The sequence below is a fragment of the Centruroides vittatus genome, unplaced genomic scaffold, assembly GCF_030686945.1.
Source record: "Centruroides vittatus isolate TY-2023 unplaced genomic scaffold, ASM3068694v2 contig_545, whole genome shotgun sequence".
In the NCBI taxonomy this organism is placed as follows: domain Eukaryota; kingdom Metazoa; phylum Arthropoda; class Arachnida; order Scorpiones; family Buthidae; genus Centruroides; species Centruroides vittatus.
Window position 1 is genome coordinate 735,917 of NW_027122321.1, and position 24,790 is coordinate 760,706.

At 25.2% G+C, this 24,790-nt stretch overlaps 1 protein-coding gene across 2 annotated transcripts in view; it reads left to right on the plus strand.

The window, feature by feature from the left end:
* The window catches only part of Ptp69D (Protein tyrosine phosphatase 69D), a 442,542-nt gene extending 424,016 nt beyond the window's left edge, over nt 1-18,526 (plus strand). For both annotated transcript variants that reach the window (XM_067274239.1, XM_067274240.1), the window contains exons 23-31: nt 1,739-1,874; nt 4,522-4,671; nt 7,286-7,379; nt 10,410-10,486; nt 10,574-10,705; nt 13,913-14,041; nt 15,308-15,459; nt 16,169-16,304; nt 16,382-18,526. In XM_067274239.1, coding sequence (XP_067130340.1) covers nt 1,739-1,874; nt 4,522-4,671; nt 7,286-7,379; nt 10,410-10,486; nt 10,574-10,705; nt 13,913-14,041; nt 15,308-15,459; nt 16,169-16,304; nt 16,382-16,465 — 1,090 coding nt within the window. In that variant the 3' untranslated portion in view covers nt 16,466-18,526. The remainder of the gene's footprint in view (nt 1-1,738; nt 1,875-4,521; nt 4,672-7,285; nt 7,380-10,409; nt 10,487-10,573; nt 10,706-13,912; nt 14,042-15,307; nt 15,460-16,168; nt 16,305-16,381) is intronic.
* Nucleotides 18,527-24,790: the final 6,264 nt, after the last annotated feature.

The following is a 24,790-nucleotide window of genomic DNA, read 5'->3' on the forward strand; positions in this document are numbered from 1 at the left end:
CTATCAAAATCCTTAAGATATAAATATTAATGTTAAAATTAGAGAAAAGGTCTCACAGCAACAATGAATAAATTTATAAAAAGAGAAAGAAATTTTCATAGGACTTATGCCTTTATGTACTAGGTATATTGTTAATGATTAGACAGTCTAGATTAATTAATTACATTTACAAATATAGAAAAATAACACATCAAAATAGAATTGTAATATGTAATCTCTGATTAATGTGCAACTACATTAGCTGCTACACTATTGCAATATTTAAGGCTGATTGTAACTTCTTTGGTTAAGCATATGGCATTAAAAATGTAATTTTTTCAATGGAAAAATCTTTTTCCAAAAATTCTTCAAAAGTAGATTAAATCAGTATCTTGCATTAGAATTCTATTCTTCTATTAATAAATAGTTCAGAATTTTGAATTCAAATTTGTTAATTTTTTATGAATTTTTAAAGTTGTAGAAAATTCAGAATTTTGAAAATAAAATTTGTTAAATCTTATGTTAATAGAATTAAATAGGATTCTAACATAAAAAAAAACTGTTTTGCTCTTTTTATCTGCTTCTATTTTCAGGAATTATTGGAAAAAGATTTTTCTATATAAAAAAAACATTACATTCTTAACACTATCTGCTAGAGATCATATGCATACCAAATAGATTGCAATCAGCCTTAAGATAAACTTTTTCTTGAATTTATTTATAACAGTTATGATGAGTATAGACTAGCAACTGTGATTACTCAGCTGAATTAATTAATGCACCTCTAACAGTGAGAAAAGCACATTCAGCTAACAGTTTTGATGATGGTACTGTCTTTCTGATTGTTAATTCTATTTGTACATGGATCCCCAAATAGTTCTGGATTAACCATGACTTTTGCTACAATTTCATTTAAAGATTACAATCAGTCTTACAGATTACAATTTTTACTTGGATTCATGATTTGTTTTCTCCATAAAGAAAGAACTTATTTGTTTATTTAGCATTTAAATAATTTTCAGATTAATTGAATTTCATTTTTTCAGAAAGCTTAATAAAAATATAAATTTTTTAAAGTTACATGATAGATTAAATATAATATTTAAATAATTTAAATATTGATAGGGTATTAACAGAACAGTAAATGGAAAGATATATATTATTTTGTTGAATGGAATAGGAAACATTAAACTACAATATTAATTTAATATTTTTTATGAAATTAAATAATTCAATAAATGATCAATAGTTAGTTTAATATATCTATACTAATATTATCATTCTGTCATAAATTTAATGTATATTAAACAAATTATCTGTTATTATTATCCAATTTTAATAGGATAATAATAGAATGAAAAAACTGTTAATTTAATAGTACATTCCCTAGATCCAGCTTTATTACCTTTCTAAAATCTATTTTTTATTAATTTAAAATATATTGAAGGAAATCTAAAAACAAATATTGAAGAATTCTTTTCTATCTGATCATTTAATATTAATTTTAGTCTTAGTCAAATTTAAATTCCTTAATATCATTCATTTATTTAAATCCAACATTGAATGAAATTTAAAATTAATGTTTAATGTCTATTAATTAAAGGATATTTTCTAATTTATCTATTATGCTTAATTTTTATATAATATAATCATTTCATTACCTATTATAATTTTTAGTTTTTAGTATCATTTTGCTAATTATATTAAACATTAAATGTACAATAAAATTTAAATGTATTAATGTAATATTTTATTGCAGTGCTGGTGTAGGTCGTACAGGAACATTTGTTGCAATAGATTCTCTTCTTCAACAGTTGGAAGACGAAGGTCAAGTTGATATCTATATCTACATTTGTAGTTTACGTAAACAGCGAAATTTTCTTGTCCAGTCACTGGTAAGTTTATTACAATTTTTGTTTTTATCATTACATTTTTTTTATATGGAGTAAGTAACAATAAAGATTCTTTGATATCACTAATGAATTAGTATAACTTTTCCAATCATTTTACCAAAAAATTATAATTTCAATTATTATTAAACTTTTTATATATATATATATATATATATATTATTTGACACACTGTATATTAAACTTTGACAGTAATTTATGATGCATCTGTTAAAAATGGATGTCATCAATATATTCAAAGCATTTATTTTTAATTTAAAATTAAATAAATTATTATTTCTGAATTATAAATTTGAGTTGATTTTGATACATTGTAATAATTTTAAGTATTTTAATATTGTATTAAAGTTAAATGACTGATCATTATTGAAAATTATAAAGATTTTCTGCCAATAAATTTACAAGGGTGATTCAAAAAGTAAGGTAACAAAAGCTCTCCTGTACAAATTTTATTTCACAGGCAGATATAGTGATACAAATTATTATGGCACTGTTACATATTATTTTTCAACATAGTGACCATCTTTGTCCAAACATTTATTCCAATGATACAGGTATAACAAGGCATCGATGTTGGCAGAGAAGAAATCTGCATCAAGTCCCTTCAGCCACACCATGACAGCTTGCTGAACTTCCATATCAGTTTGGAATTGCCTACCACCAGATGTTTCTTCAGTGGTCTGAAGAGATGGAAATCACAGGATGCCAGGTTGGGGTTATAGGGAGGATGTTCCAGTACCTCCCACTTGAAGCATTGTAACAATTCATCTTGCTCAGTTTGCACATCTGACTTGCCTTTATTGAACTCAGTGCCCTAAACCCACACCTGTTTTTGTGACATGACATTAGCACTATACACCTGAACAAGTTGACAATGAATTTTTACCAGTGAGTTGCCCTTCAGACCAAATCACACTATGCACTTCCATGTTTGACCACATTTCTGTGAGCACAGCCATTTTCAAAATGATATTAGGAGAGTCTGATGCAACATTTGCATCATCTAATGCCTGTGCAATAAAGCTGTGGTCTTCTGCTGCTGCCTTAATGGGAAATTCAAACAATAGGAGGAATATGACACCTGTCAGAGCTCTTGTTACCTTACTTTTGAATCATTCTAGTACTACCAGATTTGAATTAATAAGTTTGTATTACCTGAATCGTGAAATTTAGAAAATCTTAATAAGATGTTTAATCACATGACAACTGGTTTGCTAATAAAACTGCAAGATTTACTTGAAAAAATTAAATACATGCCTTAAAATATAAAATGAAAGAAATAGAAATCCAGACTGCTTGAAGCCAAAGCTTGAAACTGGCTTAAAACAGGCCAAAAACTTTTTTTTTTTTTTTTTTTTTTTTGTGTGTAATTTGGTAATGTGTAATTAATATCTGTAAAAGCAGTTTGGATTTTTTATAATGCAGAATCAAGATTCAATCAATATGAGCATAATACAAAATAAATACTTCAAATGAAACTCCAGTTTGATTTCTAACAGTTTCAAGAAAAATGGAAATTTCCAAATCTAAAATTAACTTCTCACTCTGTTTAGAAAACATATTTTTCATTTTGATTTGAAAAATTTAATGAAACTTTTAAATTATCAGATAAATGTCATTAAAAATATGATCAAGTGTTCAATTTTTATGGAAAAATGTTTGCATATACCAAAAGATCTATATTTTTATTTCAGATAAGAATTAATAATCAATAAATAAAGCAAACCACTTCTGAGTTTTAAGTAGCTAACATTTAGAAAAAGTTCTGGTTAAAATATCTGACTATCTTCATCTTAGAATTCATTTACTGAAGGAAGAATGTATAAATGGAATTTTTTAATATAATTTAATGGAGTATTTTAATTTGAGTTTAGTCTAATATAAGAAACTAAACTTACAATTGTTTTAAATATTTTAATTTAATAGGATAACATATTGAAAATTATAAACAAATACAGTTGAGTCTCTTATTTAAACAAATTTCATATAAATAAAAAAAAATAAGGGTTGACATCATTAACTATGCAGTGGTTTTGTTTATTTATCAACAAGTTATCAAGTTGTATGAACTTTTATGAGAATTATTAATCATTTATTTGAATGCACAAAAATAAATATATGTTTTATTATTCATATTTGTCAGTTGTTCGCTGCATTTTATTTAACAAGTAATTAACAGTGAAATCATGTAGAAGTTAATTTAATTTTCAATTAAACTATTGTCAGAGTTTAGCTTAATATTTAACTATTTTTTCTGTTTGTGATACAAAAATTTCTTATGCAATAAATTTGTTAAATTTATACTGTTAGCTTGTTTTATAATTGGTTGGCATTGTATAAGTCACATTACTTTTGACTGAAAAAATTGTTTCCCATTTACATTTTTATATTTAATATTAAAAATCAGTATGAAATTTTTAATTAATGAATACCACAATAAGTTATTAACTAAATCTTGCATTAACTTTTATTAATGTAATTTTTAGTGAATAGCTTAATATTTCTATAAAAAGATTAAGTTAGTTGTTAGAAATTTTATAAAATAAAATTTTATTTGATTTTTTTTGTTTTTTATTTCTTAATTGAATTAAATGAATATATATATATATATTTTTTTTTTTTTTAAATTTAGAAACAGTATATTTTTGTATATCGGGCCCTAATGGAACATGCCCAATTTGGAGATACAGAAATTGAAATGCACCATCTCAGGGACCATTATGAACAATTGAAAGAGAGAATAGGTGACGATGATCGATTAGGTTTAGAATTGGAATTTGAAGTAAGTAGATTGTTATAATTTCATAAAATTTTTAAGATGATAATGGTTAAGATAATAGTCATAGTAGATAGAAATTATGAAAATAGCCCTCAAAATCATACACATGAGAAAGATTTGTAATCCAGCATACTTATATACAATATTCAGTTTGAATATTACTTACAGTAATAAATGATTTATTTAAATATATCACATATTTAGTGTATATAATAACATAGTAAATCATAAATAAAGAGTTGTTCTAGATTCTCTTTAAGATAGGAGTTTAAATGAAACTAAATCATAAAAACTGATATTAGATAATACACTTCACACAGTTTAGAATTATTAATATCTATGACTTCTTTGTCTTAGATAGTAAATGAACTGCAATTTTAGACTTTTATGGTACTACCCTTTTTATTCAAAAAGTTCTTTCCAACTTTATCTAGAAGTAACAGTCATGTGCAGGAGTGTTTGTGGAAGGTCATGTAGTTTTGTTGGCTGCAAGTATACATTTAACATTGTAGTGTGTTCTATTTAATTCAATTTCTTTATAATTTCCTGTTTTAATTTATTTTTATTTTACTTCTTAGAAGTTCAAACAGAGAATGGTTCTCTCTTTCTAATGTATTTGTTGTATTGCACTTGATAATTTTCATAGCTGATGATGATTGTATAAAAGAACAAAAACTGAATAAAAATTTAATTTGGTTTTCAGAATTAAGCATTTTTTCTCATCTCTTTAAAGTTCAACGGTTTTCACTGTTACTGCTATTACAACTAGAACTCTACCTAAAATAAATCTACTGTCAGTTTATTATTAAGATATTTATATTTTTAAATAAGCATTATATTCTTAAATTTACAAAAGACAGAGTATGTGCAATTTAATGACAAAATGTTTAATTTTAATACTGTGCAATAACTTATCATATGTTTACATAAGAAAAAATTTAGCTTTAGAAAAACTTTTTAATACTTGATATTGTCTATGTAATGACTGATTTTAGGATCAGAATGTAATTGAGAGAAGAATTTTATTTAAAACATTACAAATACTATAGACCCTGCATATATTTTCTTAGACATAATAAAATAAAAATATATAAAAGATCATTTATACTTTGTTAATCTAGCTTTATAAAAAGTGGATGCACATGGGCATCAAAATTAAGACAACATTGAACATTAATGATGGCTATCATCAATTCCCTCTTGTCAAAAAAGAGACCTTGACAATTAAAATGGAAAATTGGTTGAGCCTATCATTGACTTTCAATGTCACAATTTTGCTGTGTGCACACTATTTTTAAGATATAAAAAAAAGAGTAATTTTTAAAATAATGAAAATTTTCTAAACTTATGTAATACTACAGTAAATTTGTGATGTAAACATTTTAAATTTAATACTATTTTTCATTATTTTCATTTTAATAATGATTTTATTTCAAATTTTTATATCTGTAAATTAAAAAAATAAAATTATATATGTAAATCTAGTTCAAGTTATTGAGATTTTAAAATAAAAATGAAATCATAAAATTGTATATTTAGAGTCTCTGATATGTTATTAAATGAAATGTTGATAGTGCTGCTCACCTAATAATGAAATTTTTATCTTTATAATTTAATCTACAATATGCAATATGCATCTAGGCTAGTTTTTCTCATACATGTAATGATTTGATATTCTTATTCTTTTTTTTTTTATCTACAATGTAAAATTAATACTGCATTAATCTATTTCTAGTCTTGTAAATATCTCTGTGTCATTATTTTGATAGACAAGAAAGATTTCATTAAAACAGTGTATAATACTAGGCAGACATGGAATTTATGAATTTTTTGAAAATTATACTTTTGAAATGGCTATTTTCAAATATTACTTTTTTAAGCTTTTTTTAAAAATTTTTGTATTATATGATTAAATAATATATTATATTTGGTTACATTGTGTAATACAATATATCCAAATATTTATTTAAAAGTTATAAAAGATTTAAATGTTAAAACTAAATATAATTAAAATATTTTTATTTTCCATTATTTATTTATCTTTTTAATTTTATTATTTATAATCAAATATATATATATTTAAAACAATTGAAAATTGATTACTTAAATTATCTAATAATATAAATAAAATGTGATAAGAAAAGACTATTTTTATTTAGAAATTCTGCATTTATTGATTACCTGCTCATAATTTTTTAATCATACATTAATAATAACACATTTACATTTTTGTTTGTAAATTCTTATTTTATAAGCAAAAATGAAAATATACATCAAGTAAGCCAGATAAACAAATTTGATATCACAGTTTTTATTCAAAAATATTATCTAAATTATTTCTAGTGTTCAAAAATGCAATATGCTTACTTAAAAAAAATAAAAGAAAGAAAATATTATTTAATATGAAATATTTATCAGGAATAATATTTGGTTTTAATGTTTCACTAATGCATATCTATAATCATTGTATAATCTTAGTGTGTCATGATATGAAATTAATGACACATTATAACATGGTTTACCCAACAGATGATCTTGTTGGTCTGATGAATATAAATGGTTAACCCAGTTAAAAGTTTGAAATTCAAAAGTAAAATAAGATGTACATTATTTCTAGAAACTTGGTGAAGTTATTGAAGATCATAAAGCATCCTGTGTTGGTACAATGGCAATGAATATGAGTAAAAATAGATATGATTTTATCATACCATGTAAGTAAACTTTGAAGTTTTTATTTATAATTATTTCTTAACGTTTTAGAAATAAAATATATTATTAAATATTTATTATTTACTGGAGTAAATCTAAATATATTACTGTTGCAATAATTATTAAATTTTCATTACTTAATTAACTTTATTATTTGAATATTTCAAGTCCTTGACACTCATTAAAGATTTCATATATTATATCTGTAAATTATGTTCATTTTTAATGTTATAAATTAATTCCACTTACATTGTCTATTTGAAAATAAGCAATCAAAATTATTGAATTTGTTTTATGAAAGATAAAATCATCACTTGCATTTCACATTTATTGTAGTTATTCAGTTACAAACTAATTTGATTTCTTTGGAATTCTTATTTAAAATATTTTTATAAAAGTAATTTAGTAATGTTTGATTTATTATTTTTAAAATAAATTTTAATATAGCAACACAAAAGGAACCAAAAGTTATGTTAAGAATCAATATAATTACTGTGTATTATTCTCAATAGAAGCATGCATGCTCTTTTCATTCTAAAATATTTTATGTCTTTAAAACTTTCTCTCTTTAATAGTTTTTTAAATTTTATGATAAAATATTTAATTAAGTAACAGAAGTTTTCTTTATATTTCATATATCAGCATATCTATTTTTTTTTTTTTTATTTTAATAAATTTTTTAATATGATTTAAGATTTTATAATTTTAATATTTATAAAATGTTCTAAGCTATTAAATGTTAAAATTTTAGTTATGAATAATTATTAAAAGATAAGATGTAGTAATATTTTTTAGTTGGTATATAGGCAATTTTATTTTTACCTGCTAGATATCTTAAAGTAGTTAATTTAGTACTTTTTTATTAGAAGCTTTTTATTCAGAACATGCTGCTGAAGTTTTAAAATTTAAATTTTAAAAGAAATATTCAAACATAAATACTTTACATAAAGTAAAATTAATAGTGAAAACAGCATGACTATGTCTGAAACTGATAATATGATTTTTTTTAAATAAAAAAACACTAATTCATTAGAAAATTCTTATTCTAATTTTATTATAGTGATACTTTTTATTGTATCTTTTCTATTTATTTAATTATGAAATATGTTTTATTATATTATTTAATATAATAATTAATTTTTTAAAACTTCCTGAATAATTATTACAGTCAACCTTGTTTATACATTTCTCAGTTGTACATTTTTTACAATTATATGTTAAAATTCTCTGCACAGTATTTTCTCTATTATAAAAGAATTCAGTCATAGGTTTTTCATTTATATAGTTTTGTACTTACACTTCATATTTTTCAGTACCCGTGGTTCTCAATCCATGGTCTGTGGAACACAGGTGCTTCGTGAAGCCACTTTGAGTGTTCCACAAAAAATCAAATATACCATTAAAAATTGTTGCAAAAGAAAAATCAATACAATGTAAAATAATTTTTGTATGGGAATGTAATCAGCAAACGTCAATGACGTCATATACTAGACAGAGAGCACTCTTGATTTCAAAAAGGTTTGTCACTCCTGCTTTAAAGCTGATGCATTGTAAGTGTTCCATGGATAAAAAACATCAAAGTTTAGTGTTCCCCAACTTCAAAAAGATTGAGAACCATGGTCCTAAAGCACTTTTTTTACTTATGTATTAGTCTCTTTGAAATGGAAAAATTTTAAATGAGTATTAAGAAAAGTGAAAAAGCAAATTATGTATTCACTTAAGGTTAGTCCACGCTGACAGCAAATTTTTAGCAATTGCAAAAAGCAGAGAAAATAATACATAATATATGACACCATTTCCAATTAATTTTGCCATTTAGCAAATTGCTATGGTAGTCTACATATTGAAAATTTTAGCTTTGTGTTTTTGCAGTGTGAATCAATTTTGTGACACAAATAAAAATCACTTTCTGGTTTTTCATTTATTCTCACTATTTAGTATGAATAGTGAGTGTGAGCTAATCTTTAGAATGACTACATTCTTTAATGTGACTAGATTTTTGGCAGAATTAAGGTGAATTAATGTCACGTAACTGTACCAGTGTGTATTAACGTGACAAGTCTGTTGAAAAAAACAAGAAACAAACTTTGTTTGTTTCTTGTTTTTTTCAACAGACTTGTCAAGTAAACATGTTTTAAAAGTACATGACTTAATTTCATACTGAATTTACTTTCCCTTTTTTTATGTAGTTCAAATCAATATTACACATATAGTAAGTTGAATTCTTTTTATTTTAAATTACACATAGAAATTCAGTTATACAGTGTAAAATTTATGCTGCGCTATACTTTTTCAATGATTATGTTTACTTTGAAAGCAATTTAAAAGTGATTTCATTTGTACATTTTTCCCTTGAAAAACATATCTAGGGTTTGACTATATTTAGTAAATAGCATATTTTCTCTTTATAATCAATAAATCTTTTTTAAACTATGTTACATACTTATAATGTATTAGATTATTATTTACAGCCTAATAAATAACAAAAAAAAAATACAATTAATCAAAATATTTATCATTATTTATAAATCTAAGATATGTAGTTTTATGTGCTAGAAACAAATTATGATTCAAAAATAGTAATGTTATAGTCTAAATTTATCTAAAGCTATTGTAAAATTTGAATATTAATATTTACATAAATATAAGAGAATTTATTTGGAAAAAACATTTAAATTGAAATAATAGCTTTTAAAATTTATTACTTAACTTTCAAAAAATTTAAAACTTTTAAGTTTTTAAAAATATTAATATATTCTAAAACATCATAATTATTAAGAGTATATTTACAATGAAAAAAATATAATAATAATAAATAAATCTTTAATATAACTGGAATTTTTAGGGATGTTATTTTCTTTAAAAACCATTTTAAACATATTGAATGAATTTTCTCTGTAATGTAAATATTTTGCATTTAATTTAGTACAGTAAAATGTTAAATACATAATATTTTAAAATGTTGTTTAGAATAAATAGATTTAACAAATTTAATTATATTTTATTATTTATAACTCTTTTCACTATTTTAGACGATGTTAATAGGGTTATACTGCCACCTTCTCCTTCTCGTGATCATTCATCTTACATTAATGCATCATTTATTCAGGTATGTTATTAAATATTATTTTTGTAAATGTTTTAGTTAAGTAAATATGATTAATAAATTTAATTAAAATTTATTTTTTATTTTAAGGGTTACGATCGTTCCTTGTCTTTCATTATTACTCAAGATCCATTAGCATGTACCATAAGTGAATTTTGGAGGATAATTAAAGAACAAAGTGTTGCAACAGTTGTTATGCTTTCAGATATGGGAGAAGGACAGGTTAGAATTTATCACACATAATTACTACATCATTACATATTTTCAAATAGAGTTTTGTTTGTAAACATGTTTATATGTAATTTTTTAAAATTCAATTATAGTTATTAATTTTATTTTACTAATCATTATTAAGTTAATACACCAAAAACATTACTATATGCTTTGAAAATTGCTTTCTGAGTCTTTCATATTCATACTTTTAAACAGCTTCACAATTTGATAGCTTTTTTAAATAGATCTTGCATATATATAAAGTAGTAAATGTTTGTAAAATCATTATAGAATTCATAGAAATATGAAATATGATTTATTTATTTATTTATATTTAACTGTTGCTGCTATAATTAATTTATTATAAAAATAGATTTGATTTCTCTTCAAGTGCAAAATGCTTAGATTTATTTCTGTAAATAAATTGAATTTGCAATACATCACAGTGTATTCAATAATCACTTCAGTATTATTTTTAGATAGTTTTTGATTGACTAGAAAATTTTTATGAGATATCTTAATTCAAAATACAGGATACCTTAATTTAAAATAAAGTTCTTTTGTTATTGAAAAATTGAACTTTCTTTTACATCCCATATAAAAGTATTTTAATGTATAAATTATGTAACATAACATATTTAATAATAATTTGAGTAGAATAATTTGTAATATAATTTAAAATTTTATTATCATTTATCAATTGACATTATTTTTCAATAAAAATTGTTGAAAAGTAATACTTCTTTTGAGCATATATATTTTATTATATTTACAGAAAAGCAATAACACAGGTCAACAATGATTTTGGTGCCGGGGTATTTTGAGCTGATTTCATATGAATTTGATGCCCTGAATTCAAATATGGCATTAGTTTTTGCCCAGGAGCTCTAATTTTTTAAGATATAGCATTTTAGCAAAATACACATTTCAATATCTTATGTCAAATCCATGGATCAAATAAAAAAACTAAACATGGAATTTTTATTATTATATTATGCAAGAAGTATTCTATACAAAGATAGAGGAAAAAGTCATTGATAAAACTAAATAATTACACATTGAGGAAGCTTCTTTTCCGTGACTTTCATGAATGTATTTTGGAGCGGTCCCTTTTTAAACTCCAGCAGTAATCTGCCATCATATGCATATCCCATCTTCCTTGGTAGCGGTCATCCATAGTTTTAATATCCTGGTGAAATCTTTTACCTTGTTCTTCACTGGTGTCTCCTAAATTTTCAGGAAAACGGTCTAAATGACTGTGTAAATAATGCATCTTAATACTCATATTATACCCAAGGGATTTGAAACTGTTAAGCATCTCGTTTACCAGTTCAACATAGTTTTCAGCTTTGTGTTTGCCTAGATAATTTCTGACAACTGCAGCAAATGAAGTCCAGGCTTTTCACTTGGCTTCATTCATCGAATTTACGAAGGTAGGATCGTTAATGAGTCGTCTTATTTGTGGGCCGTCAAATATTCCTGCTTTAATTTTTTCCATACTCAACTGAGGCATTTTTTTCCCTATATATGCAAAGCATGATCCGTTGTTATCAAGAGCCTTTACAAACTGCTTCATTAGGCCTAGCTTGATATGCAGTGGAGGAAAGATGATTTTCTCTTGTTCAACTAAAGGGTCATTAATGACATTTTTTTCTCCAACATCCATGTTTTCTCTCTTAGGCACTCTTTTCTAACCTAGTAGTGTGTTTTGTCTCTGCTATCCCAGAGGCACAAGAAGCAAGGATATTTGGTGTAGCCAGTTTGCTGTCCAAGGAGAAAGTTTACCATTTTTAAGTCTACACAAATTACCCATTGATGTTCATGATACTTTATCTTCTCCAAGACCAAAGCTATGGTGTTATATTCTTCTTTCATTTTCTTTGAGTGAGCAATTGGTATTGAACCATATTTGTTCCCATTGTGTAGAAGGACACATTTCAAACTTCGTTTTGAGCTGTCAATAAACATGCACCAATCATCTGAAAAATATTCAAGAAGACCCATTTTTTCAAGATTTCTCTAATTTCATGATGAAACACAAGATTGTCTTCTTGAGAGAAGAAGAGTAGCAGATAAGGGGAAAATATACAGGAATCAATCCTTGCATATGTGATTTATAACTGTACAAACTGGAATTAGAGCTCCACATTTCATGTAGCACTGTACGTTAAAAAAACACTGATCTAAAAAAGTAGAGCTGATAGAGAAAAATTCATTTCATATTTGGATTCAGCAACCCAAATATAGCTAAAATCAGTTCTAATATCCTAGGCACCAAAAAATTTTTCTTTTTTGTAGGCTTGTGTAATATATAATATAGTATTAGTTTTCTATAAATATATGTTTGTAATATATTAAACATTTACTTTAAATTTGTTTATAACAATAAACATTTAACGCAAATTTCTTCAGTAATTAAATTATAGCATAATTTTATTCTAAATTTCAGTTGTTTGATTTATTTTGAATTTGTTATATCCATTAATCTTAGATATTTCACTGCGACTTTTACTAACTTGTTTTTTAATGATCGTGATAAACAATCATTAAAAAGCAAGTTAGTAAAATTAAATAATAACGTTCTATTTTATAACAACTTTAAACTTTAATAATTTTCTTTCTATAAGCAGTTTAACAAATTTATAGATTTTGAAAGCAGTTTGATTAATAGATTTTATACTTTTTTTTTAATTGATTTTTTTATAGAGATATTAATAGAGGAAAATTTTTTTTTCATTTACTCTACAAGAACACAGTATTTTATATAAAACTTTATTAAGTTTGAACATAACTACAAGTAAATAAATTGTTTTTAACTTACAAAACATGACTTATAAATTCTGTATATAAATTATTATTATTAAAAATTTATATATATATATATATATATATAATTTATATTTTGTAATTATAGATTAAATGTAATAGAAATTTTTAACATATCATTACTTTTAAAATCAGTTATATTAAAATACATATGTATTATAGTTTATGTTGAAAGTGATAAGTACTGTACATTGATTGAAGTAAAAAATTCAGAACAAACCAACAATATGAAAAAGTTTATATAAGTTATAATTATTTCCTTATATTTAACAAATATTACAACTTAAAATATCCTTTCAAGATATTTATGTCAATGAATATCAATAGTAATGTAAATATTCTTAATGATAATTGATTGATTTTGTAAAATAAAAAAATTTCATATTTTAGACAAAATGTCAACAATATTGGCCTGAATTAAATGAAGAAAAAGAATATGATTATGTAAAAGTCAAAGCTATATCTATTGAAGAAAGTACACATTTTATACGGAGAGAATTTATCATTGGAAATATTAAGGTGAGTATTTATTAAATCTTTTGGAATTAAACAAAAAGGACTTTTCATTTCTTTTTATATTTTTAAAATTGAACATTAATTTAAAATTATATGAGCTAAATATTAAACATTATCAAATTTGCCAATGACTGAATTTACCAACTGAAGTTGATTGTCATATTTTTAGTATTTGATTTATTTTTCATTGCAAAACCAGTTTTCCTGGGATATAAAAATGTTTCATGAAAAAATAGTTATATAATCTCTTTATCTAATCTTTTTATTTAGGCATATTTAACATATATATAAATTAAAAAATTAAATAAAAGATAAAGAAATTTAATAAATTTTTTAGCTCCTGATTCTGATGATGTTTTTATGTTTAAATGTAAATTTACAGTTCTAATTAATTAAAACATGGTTAAAAGTTAGCGTAATTTTTTTTGTTTGGTTTTTTTTATTGTAATAAAAGATTAAAACAGAATAAGGAAAAATTTATATTAAATTGTTGATATATTTAAACTGAAAATATTTCTTACTAAGTAATAATTAGGTGACTGGACCAGTGAATGGCCATTTAAGGTGAAGTTGTAGTTCAGGTTATTTGCTGGGCAGATGACCACCACCTGATCAACCACTGGTAGGAAGTCATATATGGTCATTTACAAATATGAAACGTCTAAAAATTACTCTGGTCTATTCACTTGCATGATTTTGATTGTGATTTGATGCATTAACTTAAGTCCCAGTGAATAACTGTGATAATCATTTGCTGGTTAAGTCTGCAAAATTATATTATAAATTTCATATTTAATTTAAAAAACTGAGTATTTATGGCACGTAAATTTTACATTCCATTATTTTTAGTAAATTAATGATTTTAGAAAACTGATCACAGACTAGTTTATTTGCAATTACTTGATTTCTATTGCCTAATACTGAAAGGTTATCATCTTTTATTTTACACATTTATACACTAGGATATCAATTTCTTCTGTTGCTAGAAATCTGTACTGATCAACAGAAATTAAAACTTTCAATTAATACATTTAATATTCAGTTCCTATCTACTAATATCACTTTTCAGTGTGATAAGTTATGTTTAAATTACGCCTTAATTTAACACAAACACAAATATATTATACCGACTTAAATATTTATTTTTAATTAGATTTTTGTTTCATTTAATAAATTTTCTTTATATTATAAATATAATATTGGTTTAGATTTAATTGAAATAATTTTTAATAAAAGAATCTTATTTTTATAATAATTATTATATTTCAGAGTGATGATAGTCATAAAGTTACTCATATGCAATTTTGTGGGTGGACAAATCCTGTCCCAGAAGATGTGACAGGATTTTTGTCATTGATTGAAGCAGCTCAGCAGTGTCAAGAACAAAATCCAGGTGCTGGACCTCTAACTGTTCATTGCAGGTAAAAAAAAATTTGTATGGATTATTAACTGCTAATTTTAATAAAATTTGAGTTTATTGTAGATAATTTTTAAGATACCAGTTTATAAGTTAAAGAAAATTGTTTAAGTTACAAATCTATTTTTTATCTATACATAAGACCAACTTTGTATTAAGAAGCAAATGTTTTCACAGTATTTGATCCATCTTTTGATTTTCTAAATTCTAAAAATTAATATATTTATTGCAATTTTTTAGAATTCTACATCAGTCAAATAATTGCATTATATATACAGTTTTTCTGCAATATCAAGAACAAAAACAGCCTTCTGTCAGAATTTTTCACTTTATTCATTGTATCATAATGGATAAACTGAAAATTCTGAAAATAAGAATTCAGTTTGCATAAATGTATATTTATTAAGAATTTAATTTCTCCTGTATATTTTTTATTGATCTTGTTAGGGTGAGTGTTATAATTATATCTCTGTGATATTCCATTATCTCTCTAGAACTGAATATGTATAATAAATTCTTCTAAATTTCATTAAAGCCAAATAAGATGCTATCAATAAACTAAGAGAAAATAATTGTCATTAAAAAAAAGTGTGGATCATCCGTAAAAGAATGTATTATATTTATCATTATTTAATTTAAATTGATATAAAAGAATTACCTGTTTAATAAATTTGATATTTTGGCTTATATGAATATGTAAAATTTATTTACAGTGGAGGTGGAGACCGAAGCAGTGTTTTTGTAACATTAACTGTATTAATTCAACAACTTAAAGCAGAAGAAAGAGTTGATGTTTTCCAAGCTGCTCGTTACACTCGTTCACAGCGTTGTTGTATGTTGCAAACATTGGTAAGTCTATTAATCAAAAACATTATTCTTTTCAATCTGCATTGTAAAACGTTTTTCTTTTATTTTTTTTTATTCAGGCACAGTATGATTTTCTTTATCGTGGACTCTTAGAATATATAATCAGTCATAAACTGTGTGATTTAGGAGATACACAGCTATGACAGAAACTTTTAAGTACAAGTGGTGTTTTCCACAATAAGCATTTGAATAATGGCATGAGAAATTCTATGTGCCAAGTCATATCACGGTGGTTTCGGGAAAATTTTCCCATTTTTCATCCGTGGTGTGTGAACAGGTCCATTGAGCATCAGTTAAATCATGTACAGTTCAGAGAATGTATAGCAAGAAGTGATCTCTCAATGGATGGTACCCCTGCCATAAAGCACGAGATTGTTTTTGTTTTTAGTGATAACTAATATAGAAATATTTGGATCACTGGATTCCTGAATCAAAATGCAAAGTGTCTCCTCGTCCAAGAATGTCCCTGTAATGACAAAAGTGTCTGCTGTTTTCAAAATTAATCAGAAATTGTCAGATGAGTCATTAACATCAAGAGAATACAATCAGTAGGAAGTTCAAATCGAAAAATACTGCCCAAAACTATATTAAAATACTGTTGAACTTCTTTGTAATATTGATCATGCCTACAAAAAAATCGTTAAATTTTACAGTACTTTTATGGCCAGCATTCATTCAATCAGTTTGGGAGGATCATGGTTAGTGTGCCAATAAACTCTGGTGCTCAAGAGTAGTGTGTTTCAAACTGGAGAGAAGTATTTGCAGGGTAAGGCTGATCTTGCCAATATGCACATAGTCCCATCTGTGCCTGCGGAGTGCAAGAACAACTACAGCTCAATACCACGGGAGTGCCTGATTTCTATGTTCCACAGCTTGCATAAATGCTGGTGCCATCTGTCCACCCTTCCAGTTGCCCTAAAAACATCTGGCACCCATGTTATCGTGCCCGCCTTTAGCACTGTTTTATCAGACTGAATATTCCAGTTATGATAGTCCATTTTTTGACAGAATGAAATATCCACACAAGTATCACTTAGTGGACTAGAATTGTTTCATATCTTGTACTTAAATATTGTGGTTAATAACAAGAATTTTACATGTTGACAATGCAAAAGTCAAGAAAGAAAATTGATATACATCATCATCTTTTTAGACAGAGCCTATATAGATTCTTGAAGTCGTTTGGACCATTTTTCTATATTATTACTATGAGTTAAACTTTAAAATTAATTTCTTTCTTTTTTAATAATAATTATTTAATTGTTTTATGTTTTTTAGAATGATGAGTGACAAAAATGTCAGAACTTAATAATACATGCTCAAGTTCTTATGGCAAATAGCCTCAACTACAATGCAATTATATTAAACAATTGAAAACTCGTCATTCCTCAAGCCAATATATAATATATATATATATACATATATATATTATTTATTATAAATTAATTTACAAAATGATTGTTTTTTTCTTTTTAAATATATTTTACAAGAAGAAATTGAATAAAAAAATTGTTTCAATTAAACAAGATATTAACATGAGAAGACTTTGTAACTTTCATAGGTTTCTTTCTTCAAGATCAATTGCTAAATATTCATTAATTATTAAAAAATGCTGAATTTGTCAGGTAATCTGAGCTTTGTAGTAAAAAGGAATTATGTTTAATCGGACCATCTTGTTGCCCCCATCCCGATCCCAGTGGTTTGTAAATCAAATTTTATAATTCTGATTGACTTTTGTGACATTGATGCCATTTTATCTTTTTCAATTTTCCTTGTACAATAGCAAGGAATTGGCTGTTTAGTCACAAATCTGACATTACGGTATCTGGCATAGACAGAAGATATACTGTAATTAATATAATTGCGTGAATGGAATTTGTTTTATGTGATTTAATCATTTAATTTAAAAACAAATTTCAATTTTTTTTTGTTTATTTAAGTGTTTATTGTGTTATTTACAAAAAGTGTGATAATTTCTACTGGATAACTTTCCTCTATACCTACTGAAATTTGAATAAGTTAATCAACTACTTCTATTGAAATTTTAAAAAAATTAATTAAAAGGAAAATACTTTTCAGTCAGTATTACCTTATTATCCCAGAAGATTGTGAAAAATAGGACATCACATAATTAGAAAAGTTGATGACAACTGTCATACATTTGTTTTCTGTTATTTCATAATAAAATCATGTTACATTTTCAATTGTTTTTATTAAATTTTATTAAAAATAAAATAAAAAGAGAAGTGATGTTTGTTATCGAGATATTATATAATGTTACTAGCGCGCCAAGATGATTTAATATTTTACATATTAGACAATTATTCTAATTTATGGCATTATTAATTACAAGAATTTAATAAATTAAAATTTTTTTAAAAGGTTTTTACATTTTGGCAGAAAAATTTTTGTAAATAATGAAAATGCACTATTCTTGTTGAGTACAGTAGAGTCCCAGAAACTCTACTCTTGATAACTTAAAATTCTGTAAAACTCTTGATTCAGAAAAATAAATAAATAAATACAGGTAATTTAATTTTTACTGCTATAACTTAACACTTGGATCAAAAAAGTTATCATTCTTCACTGGCAACACTTTATAATAATATCAATTCCACATGTTAACAAAGAATATAACCTGTTTTCTAAGGTGTCACTGCAAAACACCATGGTTCAAATGTCACGAACATGAAAGTAGCTACTAAATAGCCAATGTTTTTTTTAATTTAGCTACAAATAGAAATAGTCACTAAAGGTACATAGTTAATACATACATATATGTATTTTCACATATAACACCTTTATGGAAATTCCGTTATTTAGACTAGCATTGTTACTATTCTGTAAAACTCGTCATTTTCAATAATTTGTTAACTCCTCAGCCCGCATTGAGCTGAGTTTGTGGGACTCTACTGTATTGCTCAAGTTTGGAATCTCTATTTTCTTTAAGCTGTTGGAATTGCTTTGATGATCACATTTACATTATACCAGGGCTGTACCAAACAGTTTTGGCATCTGAAACAAACCTCATACCTGATGCCGCTGATTAAACATTAATTACAAAAAAAAATTCTACTTGCTTTTAATCCTACAGACTCATTTTGGAGCTCTCAAAGTTGGTGCCTGAGGCATGCACCCACCCTCATCCCCCTTAGTTACATTTCTGCATAATATAACTGAATTCAATTAATCCAGATTATTGAATAATCAAATTTACTATTACTATTGATATTTATGTGTAAATTACTTTTAAATTTGAATTAACTGTACTTAGCATGTTAGCTTCAAATTATTCAAATTTATATCTCATATTTTGAAAATGAAACTTTAAAACAGAAAATAGTATCCAATTAAGTGCTTTCTAGCATGTATGCATTTTGGTATTTACTCTATAAACTAGTGCAGGACAAAACTGTTACATTTTTTTAAGTTTTAGTGACTTTTTATCTAGATAGCAGTGTTGTTTATATTTTTATGATATTTATCAACGGAATGTACACAAGTTTATATTTAGCTGAAAAATTGAATTAAGGTGGAAAACAGATTAAAAAGATTTTACTACAGTAAAAAGTACCTTTAATTAAAAGAATTAAATTAATGTTTTATAAAAACTTTAAATTTTCATGAAAATTTAATCTACTCTGAAGTTTTATTGTATGAAGTATAACTGGAATCTGAACTTTCTATCTGCCCCATAGCTAAGCTTATTTTAATTAAAGATTGAAGGTAATATATAAGGTGTTTTATATATGTTAGTTATGCTCATTTACTGAAGGAGAAAGAGAAGATTTGAGGAAAATATACATATATTATCCTCAAATCTGTATCATACCTTATTATTTGAATTTAAACAAATAATATAGGTGATAATATATTAAATGTATAGAATATATAACCACCTATAATAAATCATTGATGTGTGTAAAAAATGACATATTGGTACAATGTATATGGACCCGTTATATTGTTTTTTTACTATTTCTGCCTTCTCTTAAAACATTTTTAATCTTAATAAAATTCTCATAATCATATTTTTAGTTCATTTTAACAGTATACAAAATAATTTTAAGTTAAAAATTATCCAAAAATATTTTTAAAAATAATAATGATTTATGTAATAAAATAGAAGTGGAATGAAAATTTCTATTTGGTTTATTTGTATTAGTATCATCATTAATTAATAAGATAAAAATAATTTGGCATTTTTATTTGATTTTCTAACTGATTACAAATCAACTTTTTAGCATCATTTGCTTTTCTTTGTCAAATATTAGATAAAGCATATCTTTATATTATGTAGTATTTTGCATTTTGTTTATTGAATTTGATACATTTTTCAAGATAATATAATAGTGATAAGATAAATTATGGATGTTACAAGGTTTACAGATGTTTTTAATGTATAAAATATCTTCAGTTACTATTTGAAATGCATTTTGTGGAGTTTTAATTTCTACTCTGAGATATTAGGTAAAATCACACATACAAATCTTTCTATTTTGGGAAAATTTTTAACAATATTTATAATCAAATTTATTTATCTACAGAAGAGAGAAGTTATATCTAAAGATACTGGGTGGTCCAAAACTTATGTTAGAAAGTTCATGTGAACTGCTTATGAGTGAAATATAATGCAATACAGTTTTTGTTATCTGATATGTAAAACTACACAACAACACATGATCATGATGATCTCAAAATTGCTATTGTAAATGAAGGGCACCAAATGACATGCTACAGAATATTAAGTTTTGTTTATGCCTTTAATATCTTACAGATGCAAGTAAATACTTTGAAACTTCATACATTAAATTTTGTACTCTGAAATTTTCTCTCTCATTTCATAGGGACTGTCCATAAATTATGTAGATATGGATGGGGATATGTACTGGTAAGAAATTGTTACCATATATTACAAGGGGGTAAGGATAGTTTCATAAACATTAATTAATGCTAGTGTCTTAACCCTTGAGTAAGAGAATGATTCTGTTTTGATTCTGAAGTGTTGCATAGTAAACTGTACTGTTTGTCACTACTTTGTATGCTATACATGTAATTAATAAAATATTGTAATGTTCAGTAACCCATGCTGCATATTATTTCTTAGCATATTTGAGGAGGTTTATCAAGGATATGCAATGTATAATTTCGAAGTGGGTAATGTGCAACAGTATTACAGATCATCACAGGGGAGTGTAATGATAGTTGAAATGTATAAAAATAGTGCTACATAATTTATGGATGATACCATATATCTCATGTTCTATAAACTAGCAAGGAAAAACTTTCTAATACGGATTTTGAGCCACTTAGTTAACAATGAAAAATTATATATATTTTTTTTTAAGTTTAAAAACAAAAATAAGGTGAGAGCCACCTCCTTAAATAGGTTTCTTTCCTCATTGACAATAATAAAAACATTAATTGTTATTTTTAACAAAATTTTTGATCTTCAAAATACTCACCTTGTGTTCTATTGACTTCTTTTCTACCATGAAGTATTTAGACAAAATTATTGTTAGGTGGCATACAGATGATTTCACAAAATTTATTATTTCTTATTATACCACTTACATATAACCTCTGCTGTTTTTCAATGGTTATTACTTTAATTATATTGTTAAAAATGTTTAAAGATATGTTATGGAAAATACTTTGTTAAAGTATTTTTTGTTAACGAGTATATATGTACATCAAAACTAGATATAACATCCTCTAAATAGTACCACCCTTGTAAAGTGCCAATAAATACTTGTGATAAATCTCCATATTCCATATTCTCCATAAATATTAAATAATGAAGTTTTTTGGTATCTATGAATTACTGAATTTACATTTTTACATTACAAATAACATTACCATTAAATCATGTGACCTTCAAACACAAACTTGTTTGTATTCCTCATTATTATAGACATATACTTATTGATTAAGGTTCTTCTGTTTAGTCCACAAATGATTTAATACCAGTTTCAGAGGCAAATAAATAGCGAGGTTGAGGCCAAAGTTTTAAACGCGAAAACGTGTACTTCGGACGTTCGGCGCCGCTTTTCTGTAAGCCTAGAAGTTTGACAATGGCGTTTGGAATGTCAAGCATGATTCCACTGACTTTCCAAAGGCCATTGTCAAACTTCTAGGCTTACAGAAAAGCAGCACCGAACATCCAACGTACACGTTTTCGCGTTTAAAACTTTGGCCTCAACCTCGCTAATGGCTTTAAATTGAAGTTTTAACTATATTTGAATATATCAGATGTTAAAGCCTTTCTATTCAAATTGTATTGTTTTGTGTAATGATGTTTCTACAAAAATATTTAAAATATATATTTAGAAATATCATTACACGAAATAATGAAATTTGAATAGAAAGTCATTAAAGATTATCCTGTAACTTTTTTGTGCGCTAAGTAATCCAATGTACAGGAATTATTTTGGAATAAATAATCTATCCCAATAATCTCAAACACAGAACCTGAAATACCTTTGGTTTTTAATAATAATACTGATAGAAAAAGTGTTTCAGAGATTTAAGAAATATGGGAATTGTTTTCAATAATAATATACAGAAAAATTATTAAACATCATTATACAAGTTCAGCTGGATTACTGTGCAATAAGATGTCAACATACCATCTTGAAAAACTAAGTTCAAATATGGTCTAGACCCCATAATTTGAAAACTAATAGATGGAAATTTATACAGTTAGATAATTTTTTCTTTTAGGATGAATTCCAAAGCCATATTATAAACAACAATATGGTGGGAATGTTGTGTATGAAGCACACGGTTAAAATAAATAAAATCATATTTTTTGTTTTACATTATTTATTAGCGATTGTTCTCCTTTATTATTACTATAGACTCTTTACTTAACAATGGACAATTCTTTATACATTGATCAATATTTAGTCTCAATAACTCAAAGCTTACAGCAATTTTAGATCAACACATGAAGTTCATTTTGTCTTGCTTTCATAAAGAAGCACTTACAACATTCAACCACAACATCAAATTTATTATGAGCGTTAAGTGTTGGAAATTATTCTCCATTCTTCATACATGCTGGGAGACATGACTCTGAGTCAGGCTCACATATAAAAGGTGAAATTGTATCTAGCTATGTAGTTTCAATATGCTGGTGCTTTGCATTTAATCATTCATTCATTCATGTATATTGTAAAGACAATATAACAATAATTACTCCCTTTCTAGTTATCACCCAAATTATATTAAAAATTTCAAAGAAGGAAAAGGTAGATATGTGCAATTCTCTGCTTTTTTGGCAATCCAAACAAAAAATTCCACTAAATCCTTTCTTTGGATTGCATCCTCAGATGATCAGGCAAAACAGCAGAAAACTGTGTGTTTACAGGAATTGGAGAGAAAAATTTTGATTAAAGGAAAAGACATGTTCAAATTTATAAGCTGACATTAATGGTTGGAAACTAACAGAAGGTTAAAATTGAAAATTAACTTGGTCAACAATTATTTTTGATTTTTAGTACCTCTAAATTACGAAACTACGAGCACTAAGTTTTGGCTCTATCGACTCCTGTGTAATTACTTTGTCTAAGTCAATAGTGTGATAAGTCCTCCATAGAGCTAAAACTTATTGCTCATAGTTTCATATCGTAACATAACGACAAAAAGCAATTCACAAACCTCTAAATTACTTATCTATGTTTAGTTAATATGATTTCAAAAATCAGTACTTTAAAATAAATTGAATTAAATTATTTATTTAATACTGCTTAAAATATCAGTATTAAATAAATAATTTTAAATTCAATTTATTCAAAGCACTGATTTTTGAAATCATCATTATTATTAACTGAACATCTGATTTTGCAACCATTATTAATGATGATAAAAATCTATTGTAACATTGGAAGTAAAAAAAACTTTTTTACAATAAAATATAAAATATTGATTAATTTATTTGGCTGTAATTCCTTGATAAGAGAGTATAAAGCTATTAATGAAAGAATTTTATTTAAATTTAAAACTAAGCACAGTAAAAGTTTTCTAATATGACACAAGTCCAATATAGTGATTGATTACCAGACCCTTTTAATTTTGTTTGCTTTATACTTGCCCTAAATGATTCAGAATTATTTGTTATACTGTATGTACTGTACTGTTTTTTTCCATTCATTTTACAGCCTTTTCAGTTAACTTAATATAATAAACAAATACTGCAACCAAACACTTTATTGCATTATTAACACATAGTATGATTTGATTTTTATATCAAATTGAAAATCTCTAGCTCTATTTTTTTGATAGCTCATACTCAAGCTTCTTATGATATAAGTGTTTGCACAATCACAGGATTCTAATCTCAATCTAGAGTCTTGATTAACTTCAAGTGTCTCATATTACAGGGCATTGCAGATTATTGAATGCTAGATTATAGTACTTCTACTGCATTATAATTCACTTGATAATAACATATATTTTATGATGAT